General features: G+C 45.4%; 1 protein-coding gene across 1 annotated transcript in view; it reads left to right on the forward strand.

Moving 5' to 3' along the window:
* LOC144755289 (uncharacterized) overlaps positions 1–15,665 on the forward strand; it is a 118,852-nt gene that overhangs the window by 57,729 nt on the left and 45,458 nt on the right. Inside the window, exon 4 of the mRNA XM_078644069.1 lies at positions 3,900–4,013. Coding sequence (XP_078500195.1) covers positions 3,900–4,013 — 114 coding nt within the window. The remainder of the gene's footprint in view (positions 1–3,899; positions 4,014–15,665) is intronic.

Below are 15,665 nucleotides of genomic sequence, written 5' to 3' on the forward strand. Positions count from 1 at the left end.
AACTGAGTTTCTGCAGGCCCACAACTGTCCCCAGCAGAAGCAGTAATGGCGCCTGATGGTGAAAGTGCGCCAAAACGTCAATGCCCCCAGCCGCCAATTGTATGAGGAGAAAGCTCGCCCCTTGGCCCCTCTTCAACTGGGGATCGCAGCGCCGCCACCCCGCCGGTATGCAGGCCTCTCCCCCGTAACCCCGCCAGCTACAGCTCGCGTGGCGCGGCCCAGAGCGGCCCAGCGCCGCCTCCGCAGCCCCGGGCTCGCGTAGTACCCCGCCCCAATCACCGCAACCAGCAGGGCCGGGTCCGGCCGTTTAGGTTCCAGGTGCCGCACAGCGTGATCCACACAGGCGCCGCTGCCCCAGGTGACAGATGCTGCTCTCCCCGGATTCCCTCCGTAGGCAGCGGAGGAGGCTCCCAGTCCGGTCGGTTTCAGGGCGGGCTCAGGACGGGAGTCCGGTTCTCCACAGGCGCGATCACCGCGCGGGGCAGCCCGACTGCAGAAATGGTCGCACCAGCGTTCGGGCAGACAAAAAGCACCGCATCGGATTCCCAGAGTCAGCGGGTGGCGTGTGGCTCATAGATGGGGTTCAGGTTAGGCGGGTCAGTCAGGATAAATTAACAAATGTTTGATGGTCGCAGCGGAGCCTCACGTATGTGCGGCCATCTCGCTCGGCGCCCTCTAGCGCCCCCTGCTTTCGTGCTATTTAATGAACACCGGAAATGCAATTCATGGCCCGATAAGGCAAGTCTGCAACCTAAAGGAATTTAAACGATGAATAAAAATAATGTTATTAAATAAACACCTCCACTAACCACCAGTCGGTAGAAGCAATCAAAAATCTATACTGATTAATGGGAGGATTTACATGATGCAAGCTACTAGATTATTTTTACAGCTTCTTTCTGAAATGTGCAAGTAAATGAGGGATGGACTGGTGTTATCTTTGTAGTATCTACACCCTTACTGTAACTTTGCATTGTGTTTGAATAGTCTTTATTTACCAGGTTTTGCCATGTGCAGTGCCTAGATGGAGCCTAACGGCGCTCTTTTCAACGTATAGTGTGCCATGGAAGAGTACTTAATGAATTAATCAACCTACACAATGTGTCACCAAACCTAAAATAATTAAATGAAAACGGTCTGATAATCATGAACTACCTTCCAGTGAAGTGGGTGATATTCACACTAGGTGTAATGATGGTGGTTTACTAGACTTGTGCCCTGGACACAATTACACCATCAAGCAGCTCAAGGACAAAGATGCCGTCTGAGGGATGCCCTCGTGTTCAGATTCCAAGGGCGCAGCTGGCTTCCAGCAGCCATGAAGCATTCCTCACAGCTGAGCCCGTGCTATGGAATACCATTACCGTCCGGCTCTGCCTGAGATTTCAAACACCAGCTGGCTACTTTCATCTCTCTGGAAATGTTTGAGTGGCCTCACTGAGCCCAAGTCGTGCGCATGCGCAGGGATCCGATCTGTGGCGTTCACTTCAAGACCTAAAGTTATCCTGGACTCAAAGTACTCATCTAGCAGGTGTGATAGCAGAGGTGGAAGGTAAACAGAAGCTGGGCCATGGCAGTCGAATGAAGAGTCAGTAGTCAGGCCGGAAGTGGGATGGGGTGATGACCATAACTGCACACCCCAGGGTCTGCTCTGGGCAAGGTGTTACTGTGAATCTGCTGCATTAAGCTCCTCTGAGAGGTCACAGGTCAGCTTTCCGGATTATCAGGGGGAGAGTCCGACGGAACAGGCCATGAACAGGGACAAAAGGCTACAATATCCAACAACATGCTAGTGTTACCAGAAGTCTGCATGAAAAAGGTTAAAACTGTGCCTTAGCCAGAATCAAATGCCAGGTCTCCATGTCCGCTACTGTTTTATGGCAACCTTCACTCTCAAATCTCACTACGGTCTATCATGCTCTGGTGAATTCTGCGTTTATTTCAAACATGCCAGGTTAATTACCCAAAATCGCAGTGTGATTATTACACACAACCACAGTAGTCACGGTACCACGTGAATCTCTCCCTTCTAAGCGCTAGACTGCTCTTATCTCTGCATCGGTCCCCCAGGTCCACACTATGGAATTTCAATGTCCTCCCCATCACTTCCGGCAACCAACATACCCGAAGCCTAAATGACACGAGACTCCCTGAGCGATGACGTCAGCTAGGCAACGTCATTACATGGAAGTAATGTACAGCGATGACACAGTGCCTCATAATATACACAACCACAAAAAAATTAGACCTAAAAAACACACAACGAAGTACTGGTAATCACCTCTCTGCTTACTTTATCACAGTCCCTCCTTAATGAGAACGAGATGTTTGATTTGGAGAACTTCCTGTGGTCCATTCAAAAGAGAGCACAGTTACTCATTCGAAGATCCCAGGCAGCAAAGAAAGCTCCTTCATGTCCGAAAAATGTTTACACAGTTGAACTCCATCAGCCGGAACTAGCATGTCCCAAACCGGAAGGAACGTTCACAGGTCCACACTGTCACGTTGATGGTTTCGCTTCCTGCTGCTGAATCTGGTACCTCTCACAGGCACCCAGGCATAAAGCCATGGCGAAGGGAAAAACAGCGCGAAAAAAAGGCTCTCCAAACAAGCAGTTCATCCCATAAGAATACCAACGGACAGAGGAGCCGAGATCCTTTCGCCCAGAGCGGCTTCGGAGAATGATCCGGCACAACCGCGTCGAGGATGGAGCCTGCCTGCAGTCACCGCCCTCCCTCTGAGCCACGAGCCGAGCTATAGTGTGGCTGCCTCGGGCAGGAAGACAGCAAGGCTCCCATCACCCACGGCCCAATCACAAGCCGGCAGCCCCAGGATACTACGTTTCCGCTGATTCCATCCCCAAGCTGCCAAAAGGAAAGCCTTTGTTACTCTGGACAGCAGTCCCCACACGTCAGGAAAAAACACACTCAACCACTTTCCTCAGAAAACAACATTTCTACTGTCAGCCACAGCTACTTTCTGAGAGGCTGGGTGGCTCGCCCCGTTTCGGGCTGAGAGGACTTTCCACGTTCTGATACACCCCTCCCTAGCTTTAAAAACAAAACACTTAACAAACATGCTGTGGGAAGGCCAGTAGGTCTGAGTTTAATGTACTAACGCACAGAAACCCAACGTTAACACGTCAAAATGAGGGACTGAAGGCCCCCTTGCCTTCACTACAGTCCTCTTTGCTTCCATCTGAAATTTAGCCCGGGTGGCAAGGGCGCGGTCATTAAAGCCCTTTTATCAACATTCGGATATAGACACTTACGAAGAACTATAATGAAGGGTACTGTGCAACCAGTGCCACATTCCACGAAGCAACAAAAGGAGGACTATAATAAAGGCAAGGGAGGCTTCAATGCAGATCACTTGTCTCTAAACAAGGGCTGCCAATAAATAACAAGCGCTCGATTCTGCCCCACAACGGCGAAGGCACGGACAACGGGAGGGAGGGCGGGGGATAAAGAAGGCACAACAACGGCACAATAACTCCTTGTGGGCGTGTTTTCTGCCCTCTCCCCTTCCCATTGGCTGGAAGGTAAAATTCCAGCCAATGGGAAGAGGAGAGGGCGGGACTTAAAAAAAGACCCTGAAACGCCCCCAAATCGCGTTTTCACAGGGAAAGCGTGATTGACAGCCAATCTCTTCCAATGGCTAGCCTCCATTTATGGAGCTAGCCAATGGAAGACAGAGGCGGGACCAAAGCCCCATATGTAGGACATAAGATTTCGCCCTCGGCGGAGCAACTGCTACGCAGTTGCTACGGCCAGGGCGAAACCTAAAAATGACAGCAGGGTTACATTCAAAAGGAAGGATGCTGAGGGATTGATTGATAAATTAGCATAACAGCAATGTGAAGTGTTTGGAAATCGTGTTTTGTTTTCTTTTTACAACAGGTGTCATGGTACCTAATCACAATGACTTATTTATAATGAACAGAGAAGAAAGTCTACATCTGAACAATCGTCAAGAGACACAAGAAAAACAAAGAAATTATTGTCTTAGCCGAGGTAAGGTCAATGAATGTGAAATCTGTGCCCTTCTGATTTAAGATGCAAGGTAAATAACCCCTCTGCTGGAAACCCAAGACCATGTTTTAATCAGTGTAATTGTTCTACAAAGAAATTATCAGTTGATTTAACTCAGTTTGAGTTGGTTGTGCATTACAATGTCATAACCGCATTTTTTCAAAACGGATGACCATATCTTCATTAATTAAAAAAGAAACCTATTTTCTTATTGTCTGTAAACTTGTATATGGACATGTATAAGCATGTGACCCCAACCTCTACTTGGGGTTTGTAATATTGGGTTTACCTCAACATTTTCATAATAATGTTTCTACATGTTTTTCAAATATTTTATTAGACACCCAGGCAAAATATACTGATCGTTACTAGCAACTGCCCAGCTTTACTCAATTGCTTAGCATACACACCATGCACTAACATTAACCTTTTTACACTTACTAAACAACCACTTCCTACCTCATTTCACAAGTACTCTTATGATAAAAGTATTACCATCTTGAATCAACAAAACTTCTATTTCATAAATATTAAATAAATATGCTTTCAAAATTTAAAATCTTCTGTTACAAGTAAATGTATGCACGTGCATATTTGCCTTATTGTATATTAGTATATCAAACCACTCTTTCTTTCATAGCACTTTTCCACTACCTTTCAGGACTGCCCCTTTTTGAAAAACGTCTTCTACTTTTGAAGCGGGCCATTCCAATGTAAAAAGCAAATTACATAGCAATGTCCAAAGAAAGTAAAAATACAACAACATGCTTCAAATATAGTAACTTTATTACATGTTAGAACTTACTCAAAACAAAGTAAATGATAATATGTCTAATAACAAATATGCCTAATTGCACTCTTTAACACTAACATTTTTATTGCAAGCATGCAATCTTACCAAGTTTTCTTTCATTATTTTCCTGCCGGTGAACACAAGAGACAGGGAGCCTAGCACCTCACATACCTCTGTTTTCCTTGCTTCAACCTACACTTGATTTTTTACATGTTTTTTCCTTACTTGCGACCTTTACTCAGCACAACCGTTCGCTGTTTAGCTGCTGCTTTTTGACCTGTAAGTTAACTTCTTATTCAGAATTCCATAGATAGGAAAACAGTTTGGACATACTGCCTTGCACATAAAGTCAAACACAAGTAGATTAGGAACGGAGCGCTGAAACTTTTCAGTTACTCACCCCCAGTCACATAACTGGGTTGAATCCATCATCATTCTTTAGCTCACTTTGCCACCCCAGTTCAGACAAAGACAAAGCTAAATGCAAATCGGTCTTGACCCTGTGCCTCATGGGAACAGTCAAGCCCGATGTCTTCCCTGGACCAGAAACCAGCATCCTGGGACTGGTGTCCGGTCAACACCCATTATCAGCCAGGCTAGCTTTAATCCAGTAAACACAACAATGATGGACAGAATGTGGATCAATGTCACACATTCACCCCAGTCCAAAGATCTGGGCCCAAATCCATCGTAATCCAGTGGCAAAGTGAGCAAGGGACCCACGTCTGGGCATACCCTGTCAACTTAGGACGAACTAAGCAAACACAAGGAGATGATGGATGGAGAGCTGAAACATTTCAGACACACCCCCCGTCACAGATCTGGGTTGAATCCATCATCATCCTTTAGCTCACTTCGCCACCCCAGTTCATCTAGGCTAAAAAGGGCAGGGACTCTGTGCACATAAAGTCAACATGCCTGAATTAGCATTAGTGCCGGGTGCAGAGAGGTAGTGGGGACACAACCCTCGGCTAGTAGTTAGTGCCTTGTTTTAAATATTTAGTTAATGCACGGTTTTGTTCACTGTTTTTAGTACTGAATTTTCATCATATAGTTTTTTAATCAACACTACATTGGTCATTTCTTTGCTGGTAGTCATTATTTCAAATGAAGGCTGTACTAGATATCAGTTCAAACAAAATTGTCTCCTGTGGTTCATTTTCTAGTGTGTTGTTTTAAGTTCAGCAGCTGCAATGCAAACTTCACCTTCTGATACCTTTTCACAACATTCTTCTTTGAGCACCTCTGCTGTTGTAGTCTGTTCAGCAACTCGGTACTCCCACTCTCCATAATGTTGAGGCCAAAGTGTTGTATAATCATAAGGAGGGGGGTGCAGAGTATGAATCCTTTCAGTCTCCGTAGTATAATCTCCCAATCAAGAAGGGGAAAGGATCACTAGTCCTGCTTAAACCAAGATTTTGCAGGTCGGTAGTTGGTATCTCCCAAAATTTGACCCTCATACACGTGTATGTTGGAAATATCTCTCAGCGGTATATACTGTGTCCCCGCTTTTATTTACACGTGCATGCGTAATCATTGGGTCGTTTTTTGTGTGTGCACCCTCCACCAGGAGGTTTTACCTTAGGTTTAAGGCAGTAGTGATCATAGAACAGTGGTGAGGTGGCTAGTGATTCTTAAAAAGTCCGGACAGCCAGAAAGAAAGTTTTAATAATTCTGGATTCGGACTATTGTTAAAATTATATGTGCAGCCTTAGAATTAATTAGGAATTCCAGCGCACTTCATGTAAAAATTAAAAAGAGGTCAACATGTTTCAGCCTTGGGTAGTCAGAAGATCAGTAGGCTTTCGTCAGGACCAATAGGGGTGAAAACGTGAAAAAAGGTGTGAAGAATAAAAGGTTTATTGACCCGATTCTTCAGGAGGTTAAGGCATCATTGTACCTTATTTAAATCAAGAAATTGCTTCTTCGGGGATTTAGGCAGGACGAGAGAGGCCTCACTGGGTTCCTTCTACTCCGTCCCGGCAGCTTGTGCTGACTCTGCCTTTCGTCACCCGGATTCCGAGTAGAAGTAGAAGTAGAGTAGAAGGAACCCAGTGAGGCCTCTCTCGTCCTGCCTAAATCCCCGAAGAAGCAATTTCTTGATTTAAATAAGGTACAATGATGCCTTAACCTCCTGAAGAATCGGGTCAATAAACCTTTTATTCTTCACACCTTTTTTCACGTTTTCACCCCTATTGGTCCTGACGAAAGCCTACTGATCTTCTGACTACCCAAGGCTGAAACATGTTGACCTTTTTAATTTTTACATGAAGTGCGCTGGAATTCCTAATTAATTCTAAGGCTGCACGTATAATTTTAACAATAGTCCGAATCCAGAATTATTAAAACTTTCTTTCTGGCTGTCCAGACTTTTTAAGAATCACTACCCACCTCACCACTGTTCTATGATCACTACTGCCTTAAACCTAAGGTAAAACCTCCTGGTGGAGGGTGCACACACAAAAAACGACCCAGTGATTACGCACGCACGTGTAAATAAAAGCGGGGACACAGTATATACCGCTGAGAGATATTTCCAACATACACGTGTATGAGGGTCAAATTTTGGGAGATACCAACTACCGACCTGTGGAGAAGTGTGGCTCACTGGTTAGAGGAGGCAGACCTGGAAGCAGAGGTCAGCCTGGGACCAGGGTTCAATTCCCGGCTCTGCGGGGTCTTGAGTCCTAAAATGTCCATGGACTCGACAATTCTCGCTCCGGTGCCTACTCGATTCACGGGTTCACACTCTGCGACTCTGGGCAATAGCTTGCTTAATCTCCACAACGGCCCCTCGCGGTGGGATGCCTGGCTTTCACCTTGTGGATACCCTGCCGGGGTTATCTCACAGGGGAATACCAGGACGGGTTCCCTAAGCAAGCGCTTAGAGACCGCTTGGTGATTTGCGCTATATAAATTCCTGTACATACATGTACATACATACATACCGACCTGCAAAATCTTGGTTTAAGCAGGACTAGTGATCCTTTCCCCTTCTTGATTAGGAGGCCAAAGTGTTGCCATATTAAGAGATTTTCTTTCTGGGACGCCTGGGGTACCCACTCATGCTCATACTCCTGCTCGTACTCACACCCACACACTCACCCAGGCTCTATCTTTTCCCGTAACAAAACACAAACCTATTGCCAATGCTGGTTGTTTTTTGAGGAAGGGTGGAGATGTGGTTTATTACTGGCAGTGCGCCTTTGGAGAGTGGAAACAGGAGGGGTATTCTATTAGACCATTGATGTGGATGAGCCCTGTGGCCTTTTATATTTGACGTGAGGTGCAGATGGAGGTTCACCTCTCCACTCAGTGCCATTACTTGTGACACTCCCTTCTTTTGAGGGATCATGGCAGAGCTTTAGCACTTTACAAAACACCCCTACATTGATGACTATTATGATTGCTATTGCTGAAGATTTTTGAGTCCTTGGAATAGAGGTCTAGGCAAACCAAAGTAATGGTAGGAGAATTCAAGGATATGGTCAGACCAAGCCAATGGGGGGGCTGCTGGCATTCGTGCAAAAGAAGTATTTAAACCCATATAAAGGGTTGCTGAAAGGCCATGTGGAATATTGCTGGGCACCAATCAAGCTTGCCAGAGAGCAGTAAGCTCACAGGGAGGCCATGGCAAGTAGCCAGTGACTATAAAAAATCTTTGGTGGTTCATCTGACCTCACAGAAAATTTGCGACTGTCTTACAATATTTCAGCTTCCCTTGAATAGTTATAATCCTGGCTCCCGCAGCTGTCACATTGCACATGATTTAATATGAAATCAATTGATTCATAGTCTTGCAAATCAGCTCCTGTATCAGACAAAATTAGGAATTCTGAGAAACACAAATTACATTATTAAATAAATAAGTAATTGAATGTGAGAAGCAGACCGACTTCTTGTGCTCTGTTGGTAAATTGTGCTTTATGAAACATAAAAAACATACATAAAATTCTGATGTAGCACACATTCCATTGTCACCCGCTCTGTTAAGCAGAGGCTACACAATACATATGTCAGCATCTCAGGTCAATCAAGCAAATGGGATCCACGTAGGTGCTGTGTAAACAAGCCAGACACCGTTATCTGGTGCTGAGTAGTCCTCATTCTAAGGCCCTGATGTACTACATTTCCAAGTAAGAAATCATAAAGCGACCAATAACGAATTCCAATTTGTGATTTTCTTATTTGAAATGTACCAACATGGTTCAGTTGAAGTGGTTGCAATTTGCACATCAACTTCTACCAAATGCATTGGTAGTTTGCAAAGTGGCTGTTGGACCTGGCATCCTTGGCATGGTTTCCTCTGACTTTTTTGCCTTCTGACCTCCTATTTTGCTGACTTCCATTTTGCTGGCTTTAGGACTCTGGACACTTTGCCACTGCTAACCAGTGCTAAAAGTGCATGAGCTCTCTACTTTAAACATTATAACATTGGCTTCTCCACAATTAACATATTTGATTCACTTATAAGTCCCTAGTAAAGTGCACTACCTGAGCCCTGGGCATGTAAAAAGAAGTGGGCCTGCTGCACGATACTAGTGGGCCTGCAGCACTGATTGTGCCACCTACTTAAGTAACCCTTTAAACATGTCTCAGGCCTACCATTGCAGAGCCTGTGTGGACAATTCTAAACTGCCATGTCGCCCTAGAAACTTAGCCCTCCTGCTAGGCCTAAACCTTCTTTTTTAATACATAGAAGTCACTCCTAAGGTAGGCCCTGGACAGCCCAAGGGCAGGATGCAGTCTACTTAAAAAGTAGGACATGTACTTTTAGGTTTGACATGTCGTAGTAGTGAGAGGCCTACTTTACTGCAAGGCCTCTCTCTCTCTCTCTCGCGAATAGGTTAACATTAGGTTTACCTTAGTACAGCTTATAAGTGCAAGTTCCAATTGGGAAGCAATGGGACTCCCAAGTTTGGTGTCTCTGGAATCACAATTTAAAGTCCTAACTTATGGTGAAGTTAGATTTTCAATTGTAATTCTGAAAATGCCACTTTTAGAAAATTGGTATTTTCTTAAATTAGCTATTTGGTGCCTTCTGACTGTCTGAATACACCTCTGGGGTGGGTGACAGCTGGACTTTGTTCATTCCCTCCAGACAGCTGCTCATAAAGGGAGATTAGGTGTGACTGATAGGCCATCCACATACTGATGACCCATTCTGCCCAGGATGGGAGATAGGAGTTGACACACCTGAAAAGGCTGAGTCCTATCTACACACAAAGGGATGTATACAACCCTTTAGTGACTCAGGAGCCAGGGTTGAAAGAGCAGGGACTCTGTACACATAAAAGGCATCTTTGAAGTCTCCCCACTTCAAAGGTACTACTAGGTAGAAGTGCTGGACCTCTCACACCACCAACTCACTAAACCTCTGGACCATTGGATACTCTGCCAGGAAGAAGGACTGCAGTGCTGCTACGAGGACTCCCACTCTGCTGCACTCTTGCTCTGCAGCGTTGAACTCTTGCCTGGGAGTGAGGGCTGGACCTGCATCTCTCTGCCCCAGAACCAGGGTGGCTCAAAGGGCTTATCTGATTGTCTCGTGTTGGAAGTCTCTGGGACATAAACGGCTTCATTCTACTTATCACCAGCTCCTGGACTCTGCCATCTGAGATTCTTACCCTTGGAAGTGGTGCCAATCCAGTCTGGGGCCCTTGGAAGTGGTTCTAAAGTGCAGCAACTTCCAAAATCCACGCATTGCTGTCGTTGCATGGCCCAAACTGGTGCATCGACCTCTACGCCATGCATGGCTGCTACTGCAAGGACAGAAGACATGACATCGCCGACTGCGTGGCACCTCTCCTCCAGTTCCTAGTGTACCCTCTACTTTCGTGGCTCGACCGCGATGCATCGCCTCCATCTTGGAATTCGCCGACAACGCATGTCCGACTTGGGCGACTCGGAAACAACGCATCACCTTGAACTGAAGGGATCAACGCTGACGCATCTCCTCCTCTGCTCCACGCTTCGGGTCTCTGTCTGATGATGCAACAAGGTACTTTTCAGCGGGACATGGTTTAGTCCCTGATTCCAAACCGTGTTCCACTGGGGTCAGCCTGAACCTTTGGATTTGACCCGGCCTAGAGTGACCATGTTGGAGCTTTGTGCTTTAAAGCACTATATTTCAAAATATCATTTAAAAATTCATAATTCGGGTTATACTTATTGAATTTTTGTTGTTTTGGTCTTGTTTTGTTCATTAAATGAAGCTCTAATTGTCTAACCAGGTGTGGTATTTTGTTGTGTTTTATTTTCACTGTTTTTCTGTTTGAAGTGTTGCACAAATACTTTACATGTTGCCTTTCAAGGAAAGCCTGACTGCTCTGTGCCAAGCTGCCAGAGGGTGAGCACGGGTTCATTTAGGGTGTGTATCTGACTTACCCTGACTAAGATTGTGGTTCCTGCTTGGACAGAGTGCAACCAGAAACCCAATTTCTAACACCGACTTATGCATTAAAAGGTTGGTTCACAAAAATACCGAACTGTAGTGGGTTGCAATTCGACTTACCTTATTAATATGGATGCGGTAGGTTGCTAATTGCGACCCACTGCAATTGGCTAGAGTCACGGGCGTGATGGGATGCTGGAGTCAGCTGACCAATATGTCTGGGATTGCTTTTAAATAAAGCAATCTTTGTTTTCAAATGCATCCCATTGTCATAAATGGAAAACTGGATGACTTAAATTTTTTTTTACACATTTTATAGGAGGAGGCAGTGGTCCATGAGGGATATTTAAGCTTTTTGACTAGTGATATTTATAAGACTACATACCACTGCCTAGTCCTAAAAACCTTTTTGTCAACATTCATAAAGTGGAAGGAGTCCCTTGGGAACCCCTTCCCGCTTGCAAATGGTTTTCCACCTCCTTTAAGGGTAAGACCTTGAATTGGTAATGTTCCTTTCCTACAGTGAAAAATAGGTACTTGCGATGCTGTGCTGTGATCGGGATGTAGAAATATGCATCCTGAAGATCCATTGAGCACATCCAATCGCCTTTCTTTAAGTGCGGGAACATTTGATGGAGAGCTAGCCGAAATTTCACTTTTTTGATGCATTTGTTTAGAAACCGCAGATCTAAGATGGGTCTGAACTTGTCCGGCTGGTCTTTTTTCCGGACAAGGAAATATCTGGAATAGATTCATTTTCCTCTCTGCATTGATGGGACTACTTCTATTGCTTTTTTTTTTTTAGAAGGGTCGCCACTTCTTGACGCAGGAGGACCAAATGATGTTGTCTGGATTTTATCGGAGGATAGTCTTTTGGGGCCGTGCAAAAACATAGTGCGTATCCATGGACTAGTATATTGTGCACCCACTGGTCTTTTGTTATTGTGCGCCACTCTTGAGCGTAGTGCGTTATACTTCCTCCGACTGGAGTGCGCAACGGTGCTGGAGGAAGCATTGACTCATTGCTTCCCTCCTGCTTTGGGTGTGGAGGAGGATTGCTGCTGGCATCCTCCTCTTCCTCTGGATGAGTGCTGGCCTTGATATTGGGATTTCCCCTGTTTATTTTGTGACCACTGAGGGGTTTGAACCCTCTGCTGGTTACCTTTGCGATTGTACTGCCTGTAGCGCTTATTGAATTCTTTCTTTTTTTCAAGGCCCACTGCTTTCAAAGTGTCCAATTCCGCCTTCATCCTTCCCATCTCCTCGTCTGCAAGGGCGCCAAACAGAGAGGTACCAGAGAAAGGCAAATTCAGTATGCGTTGTTGGTCATCAGGCTTCAACACGGTGAGTCGTAACCAAGAGGAACGGCGTGCGCAAACGCCATGCGTATAAGAATGAGCTGCCAGAGATACTCCATCAGCTGCCATGCTTATCACTTGGTTAGACACCAAAGCTCCTTCTTGGATAATTTCTGCGAAGTCCTGTTGGTCTTCCTTTGGGAGATTTGCTTTAAAATGATCCAAAGAGTCCCACAGGGATCTGTCGTATCACCCTAACAGGGCTGCAGCATTGGAAACCTGTAGGGTGGAAACAGCTAAACCACAGGCTTTCCTCCCCAAAGAGTCTTGGGCTTTGCTGTCCTTGTCAGGTGGGACGAAGGATGAAGATGCCACCGAATGCGTTTTCTTCGCTGCTGCGATTATCACTGAGTCAGGGGGAGGATCAGATCTTAAAAACAGAGGATCCGAAGCTGCCGGTTTGTATTTCTTTAAGATCCGTGCAGGAGCTGCTTTGGCTGATGCTTGGGCCAGGAAAACATCCATCACCGGTTCGATGACTCCCGGTACCAAGGGGAGCAACGGTCTCCGATCGTTGGTGCAGCGTTTCAAAGATAATGGACGTGGTCGTCTGAGTTGTGGCCATGGTAATGCCCAACTTCTGCGCCCCTCTGCATAACACATCAAGGAAAGTGTTCACATCATCAATTGGTAACACTCTGCTGGGAGGACTATCCGTGATGGTGGGAGAATAATCCCTTTTAGATTTGTGCGTTGACGACCAGGATGGTGTATGCCGCCTTTTATGATGGCCATGTGCAGGCCTTCGGTCAGGAGACCTGCCCCGGTGCTCTCTGGTGCGCGTGGTAGGCGATTTGTCTGCTTCTTGCACCAAGCGCTGCAAAGGAGACCTATGTAAAGGGCTTGAGTATTCAGCTGCCCTTCGTGCTCCACCCGCTGATGCTGACTTTCATACATGTAGTGATTGCAGCCATCTGGGGGAGAGGTGAACCAAAGGGGATTTCTGTCTCCTATGAGGACTTCTGGAAGGAGAACCTGCAGGACCTCTGGACTGCACAGATACACTGCGAGACGAGGCAATTGTCTGTGGGGAACTTCGGACGGAATGCGAAGAGGCCCCATGTGTTCTTGAGCGCAACCGCCGTCAGGAAGAGCGATGAAACGTCTTGACGTGGACCTGCTCTGCGTCACCATAATGGGGGAGACTCTGGATCTCGAACGTCTCCTCGACGTCGATCTTGAATGCCTCGACGTTGCATGACGTGACGCCGAATGACTGGAGCCTCTAGATCTTGCCCTAGGCGAAGAGCGGGCCTGCGGCCTCCCCGATGACCTGTTCGACGGAGAAACCCTTCTCAACGTCGAACGATCACTCGACGTCGACTTCCTTGGTCTCGACGTAGACTGTTGCCTCAAAGGGGATCTGGACCTCGACATCGAACGCTGTCTTGACGCCGACGGAGGGGATGGTACTTGTCTCGACGTCGAACGCCTTTTGGATGACACTTATGCTTTGACGCCGTTCGCTGATGGTCCTGCGACATGAGGCACAGGGTCAGAGCTGATTTGCATATAGCCAGTGTCTAACCTAGGGTGGTGTGGAGTGCAAAAAAACGATGGATTTAGGCCCAGATCCTTGTACTGGGGTGAATGTATGACATTGTTCTACATTCTGTCCATCAACTGTGTTTTTTGCAATTTAATAATTCAAAGCACTTTAAAAATGACGAATACCTGCCACCTGACCCATTCTTATAGCTTTGGATGCATGGAATAGTCTAAAATGTGACTCTTGTCGGCTTATGATGGTTAGTAGTTGTGTTGGTACTGTCAATGGCAGTGCTGATACTGGCAATGGATGTGCAAGCTGCTGTCGCTTCCTTATGAGGGCCTTGACTCTCATCTATTTACAAGCCAACTAAATAGGAAAGTTGAGCACATGCCATGATTATAGCAAATAAAACAAGAATTTGCAATGCAAAAGATCTCGCATTTACGAGAGTTGGAGTTATTGGTGTTGTAAATTATAATGTTGGTGGCGGCCCGTGAAGCGGGTACCATGATGATTAAATAAATGATGCACGGTAATAGGAACAGGCACCCACAGTGTAACAGGAGCAGGATATAAAAGAAGTATTCCTGAAAGGAAAATATTAACACCTACAGTGTAAAGAAACTGTAGTTGGCCGGTGCTCATGAGCCAAAAATGGAAGTGATGTATCTGGAGCGCAAACCAACGAGGAGTCAGCAAAGAAAAGTGACAGAGCAATGTCATAAGGAAATTAGGCAAAAGGAGAACAGAGAATGCAATGCTCCTATGAACAGGATGCCTATTGACCTAGTTTATATTATTATTGTGAATCTATTGAATGTATGGTTAATGTCTGATCAGCAGGTACATTTTGAAAACATGTTTTGAAATCAATATGGCATTGTACTCAGTATTATAAGAAAAGCAACAAAGACCAATTTTTAATAAAGCACCAAACAGAAGAGACAATCAAATGAGCGCCACTCAGGACAACAGAGACGCAGCATAACATAACTTGGCGGGACTAGTGGCGTTAAAACACTAAACTGCTTTGTGAAAACTTGCTAAATTCATCCAATGTCCCCAACCTTAATCGCTTATGTTATGGGCTTAAACATGAAGCATAAATTACCTCACAAGATACACAGGTTTTTCTCTTGATTTTACTAAAATTATATGTAAAATATACTGCCGTACAGATTTTTATCAAGCTTTTTTCTGTGTCACTTATATTTTGTTTCCACCTAATCTAGCATACATCGTAGGCCAGTTTGTCAGCCCACTTCAGCAATTTGTTAACTTCTATATGAGCGATGGCATTTTGCACTTGGTTTTCCTTCATCATAATATATAGCTGCATTTATACTTTTGCTTTTGGATGTTGAACATTAAACCTTGTTGGAGTTGGCCCTTTCTTAAGGGTTACCCCAAACCTTTTTTCTTTACTCCTCTTGTTTCCTGAATATGTTTTTGTTGGCTTTTAGGACACTTTGCTACTGCTAACCAGTGCTAAAGTGATTATGCTGTCTCTGTAAAACATGGTAAAATTGGCTTACGTATGATTGGCACATTTAATTTACTTGGACATCCCCAGTAAAGTGGTACAACATGTAGTCAG

Source organism: Lissotriton helveticus, chromosome 5_1 (genome assembly GCF_964261635.1).
Source record: "Lissotriton helveticus chromosome 5_1, aLisHel1.1, whole genome shotgun sequence".
Lineage (NCBI taxonomy): Eukaryota > Metazoa > Chordata > Amphibia > Caudata > Salamandridae > Lissotriton > Lissotriton helveticus.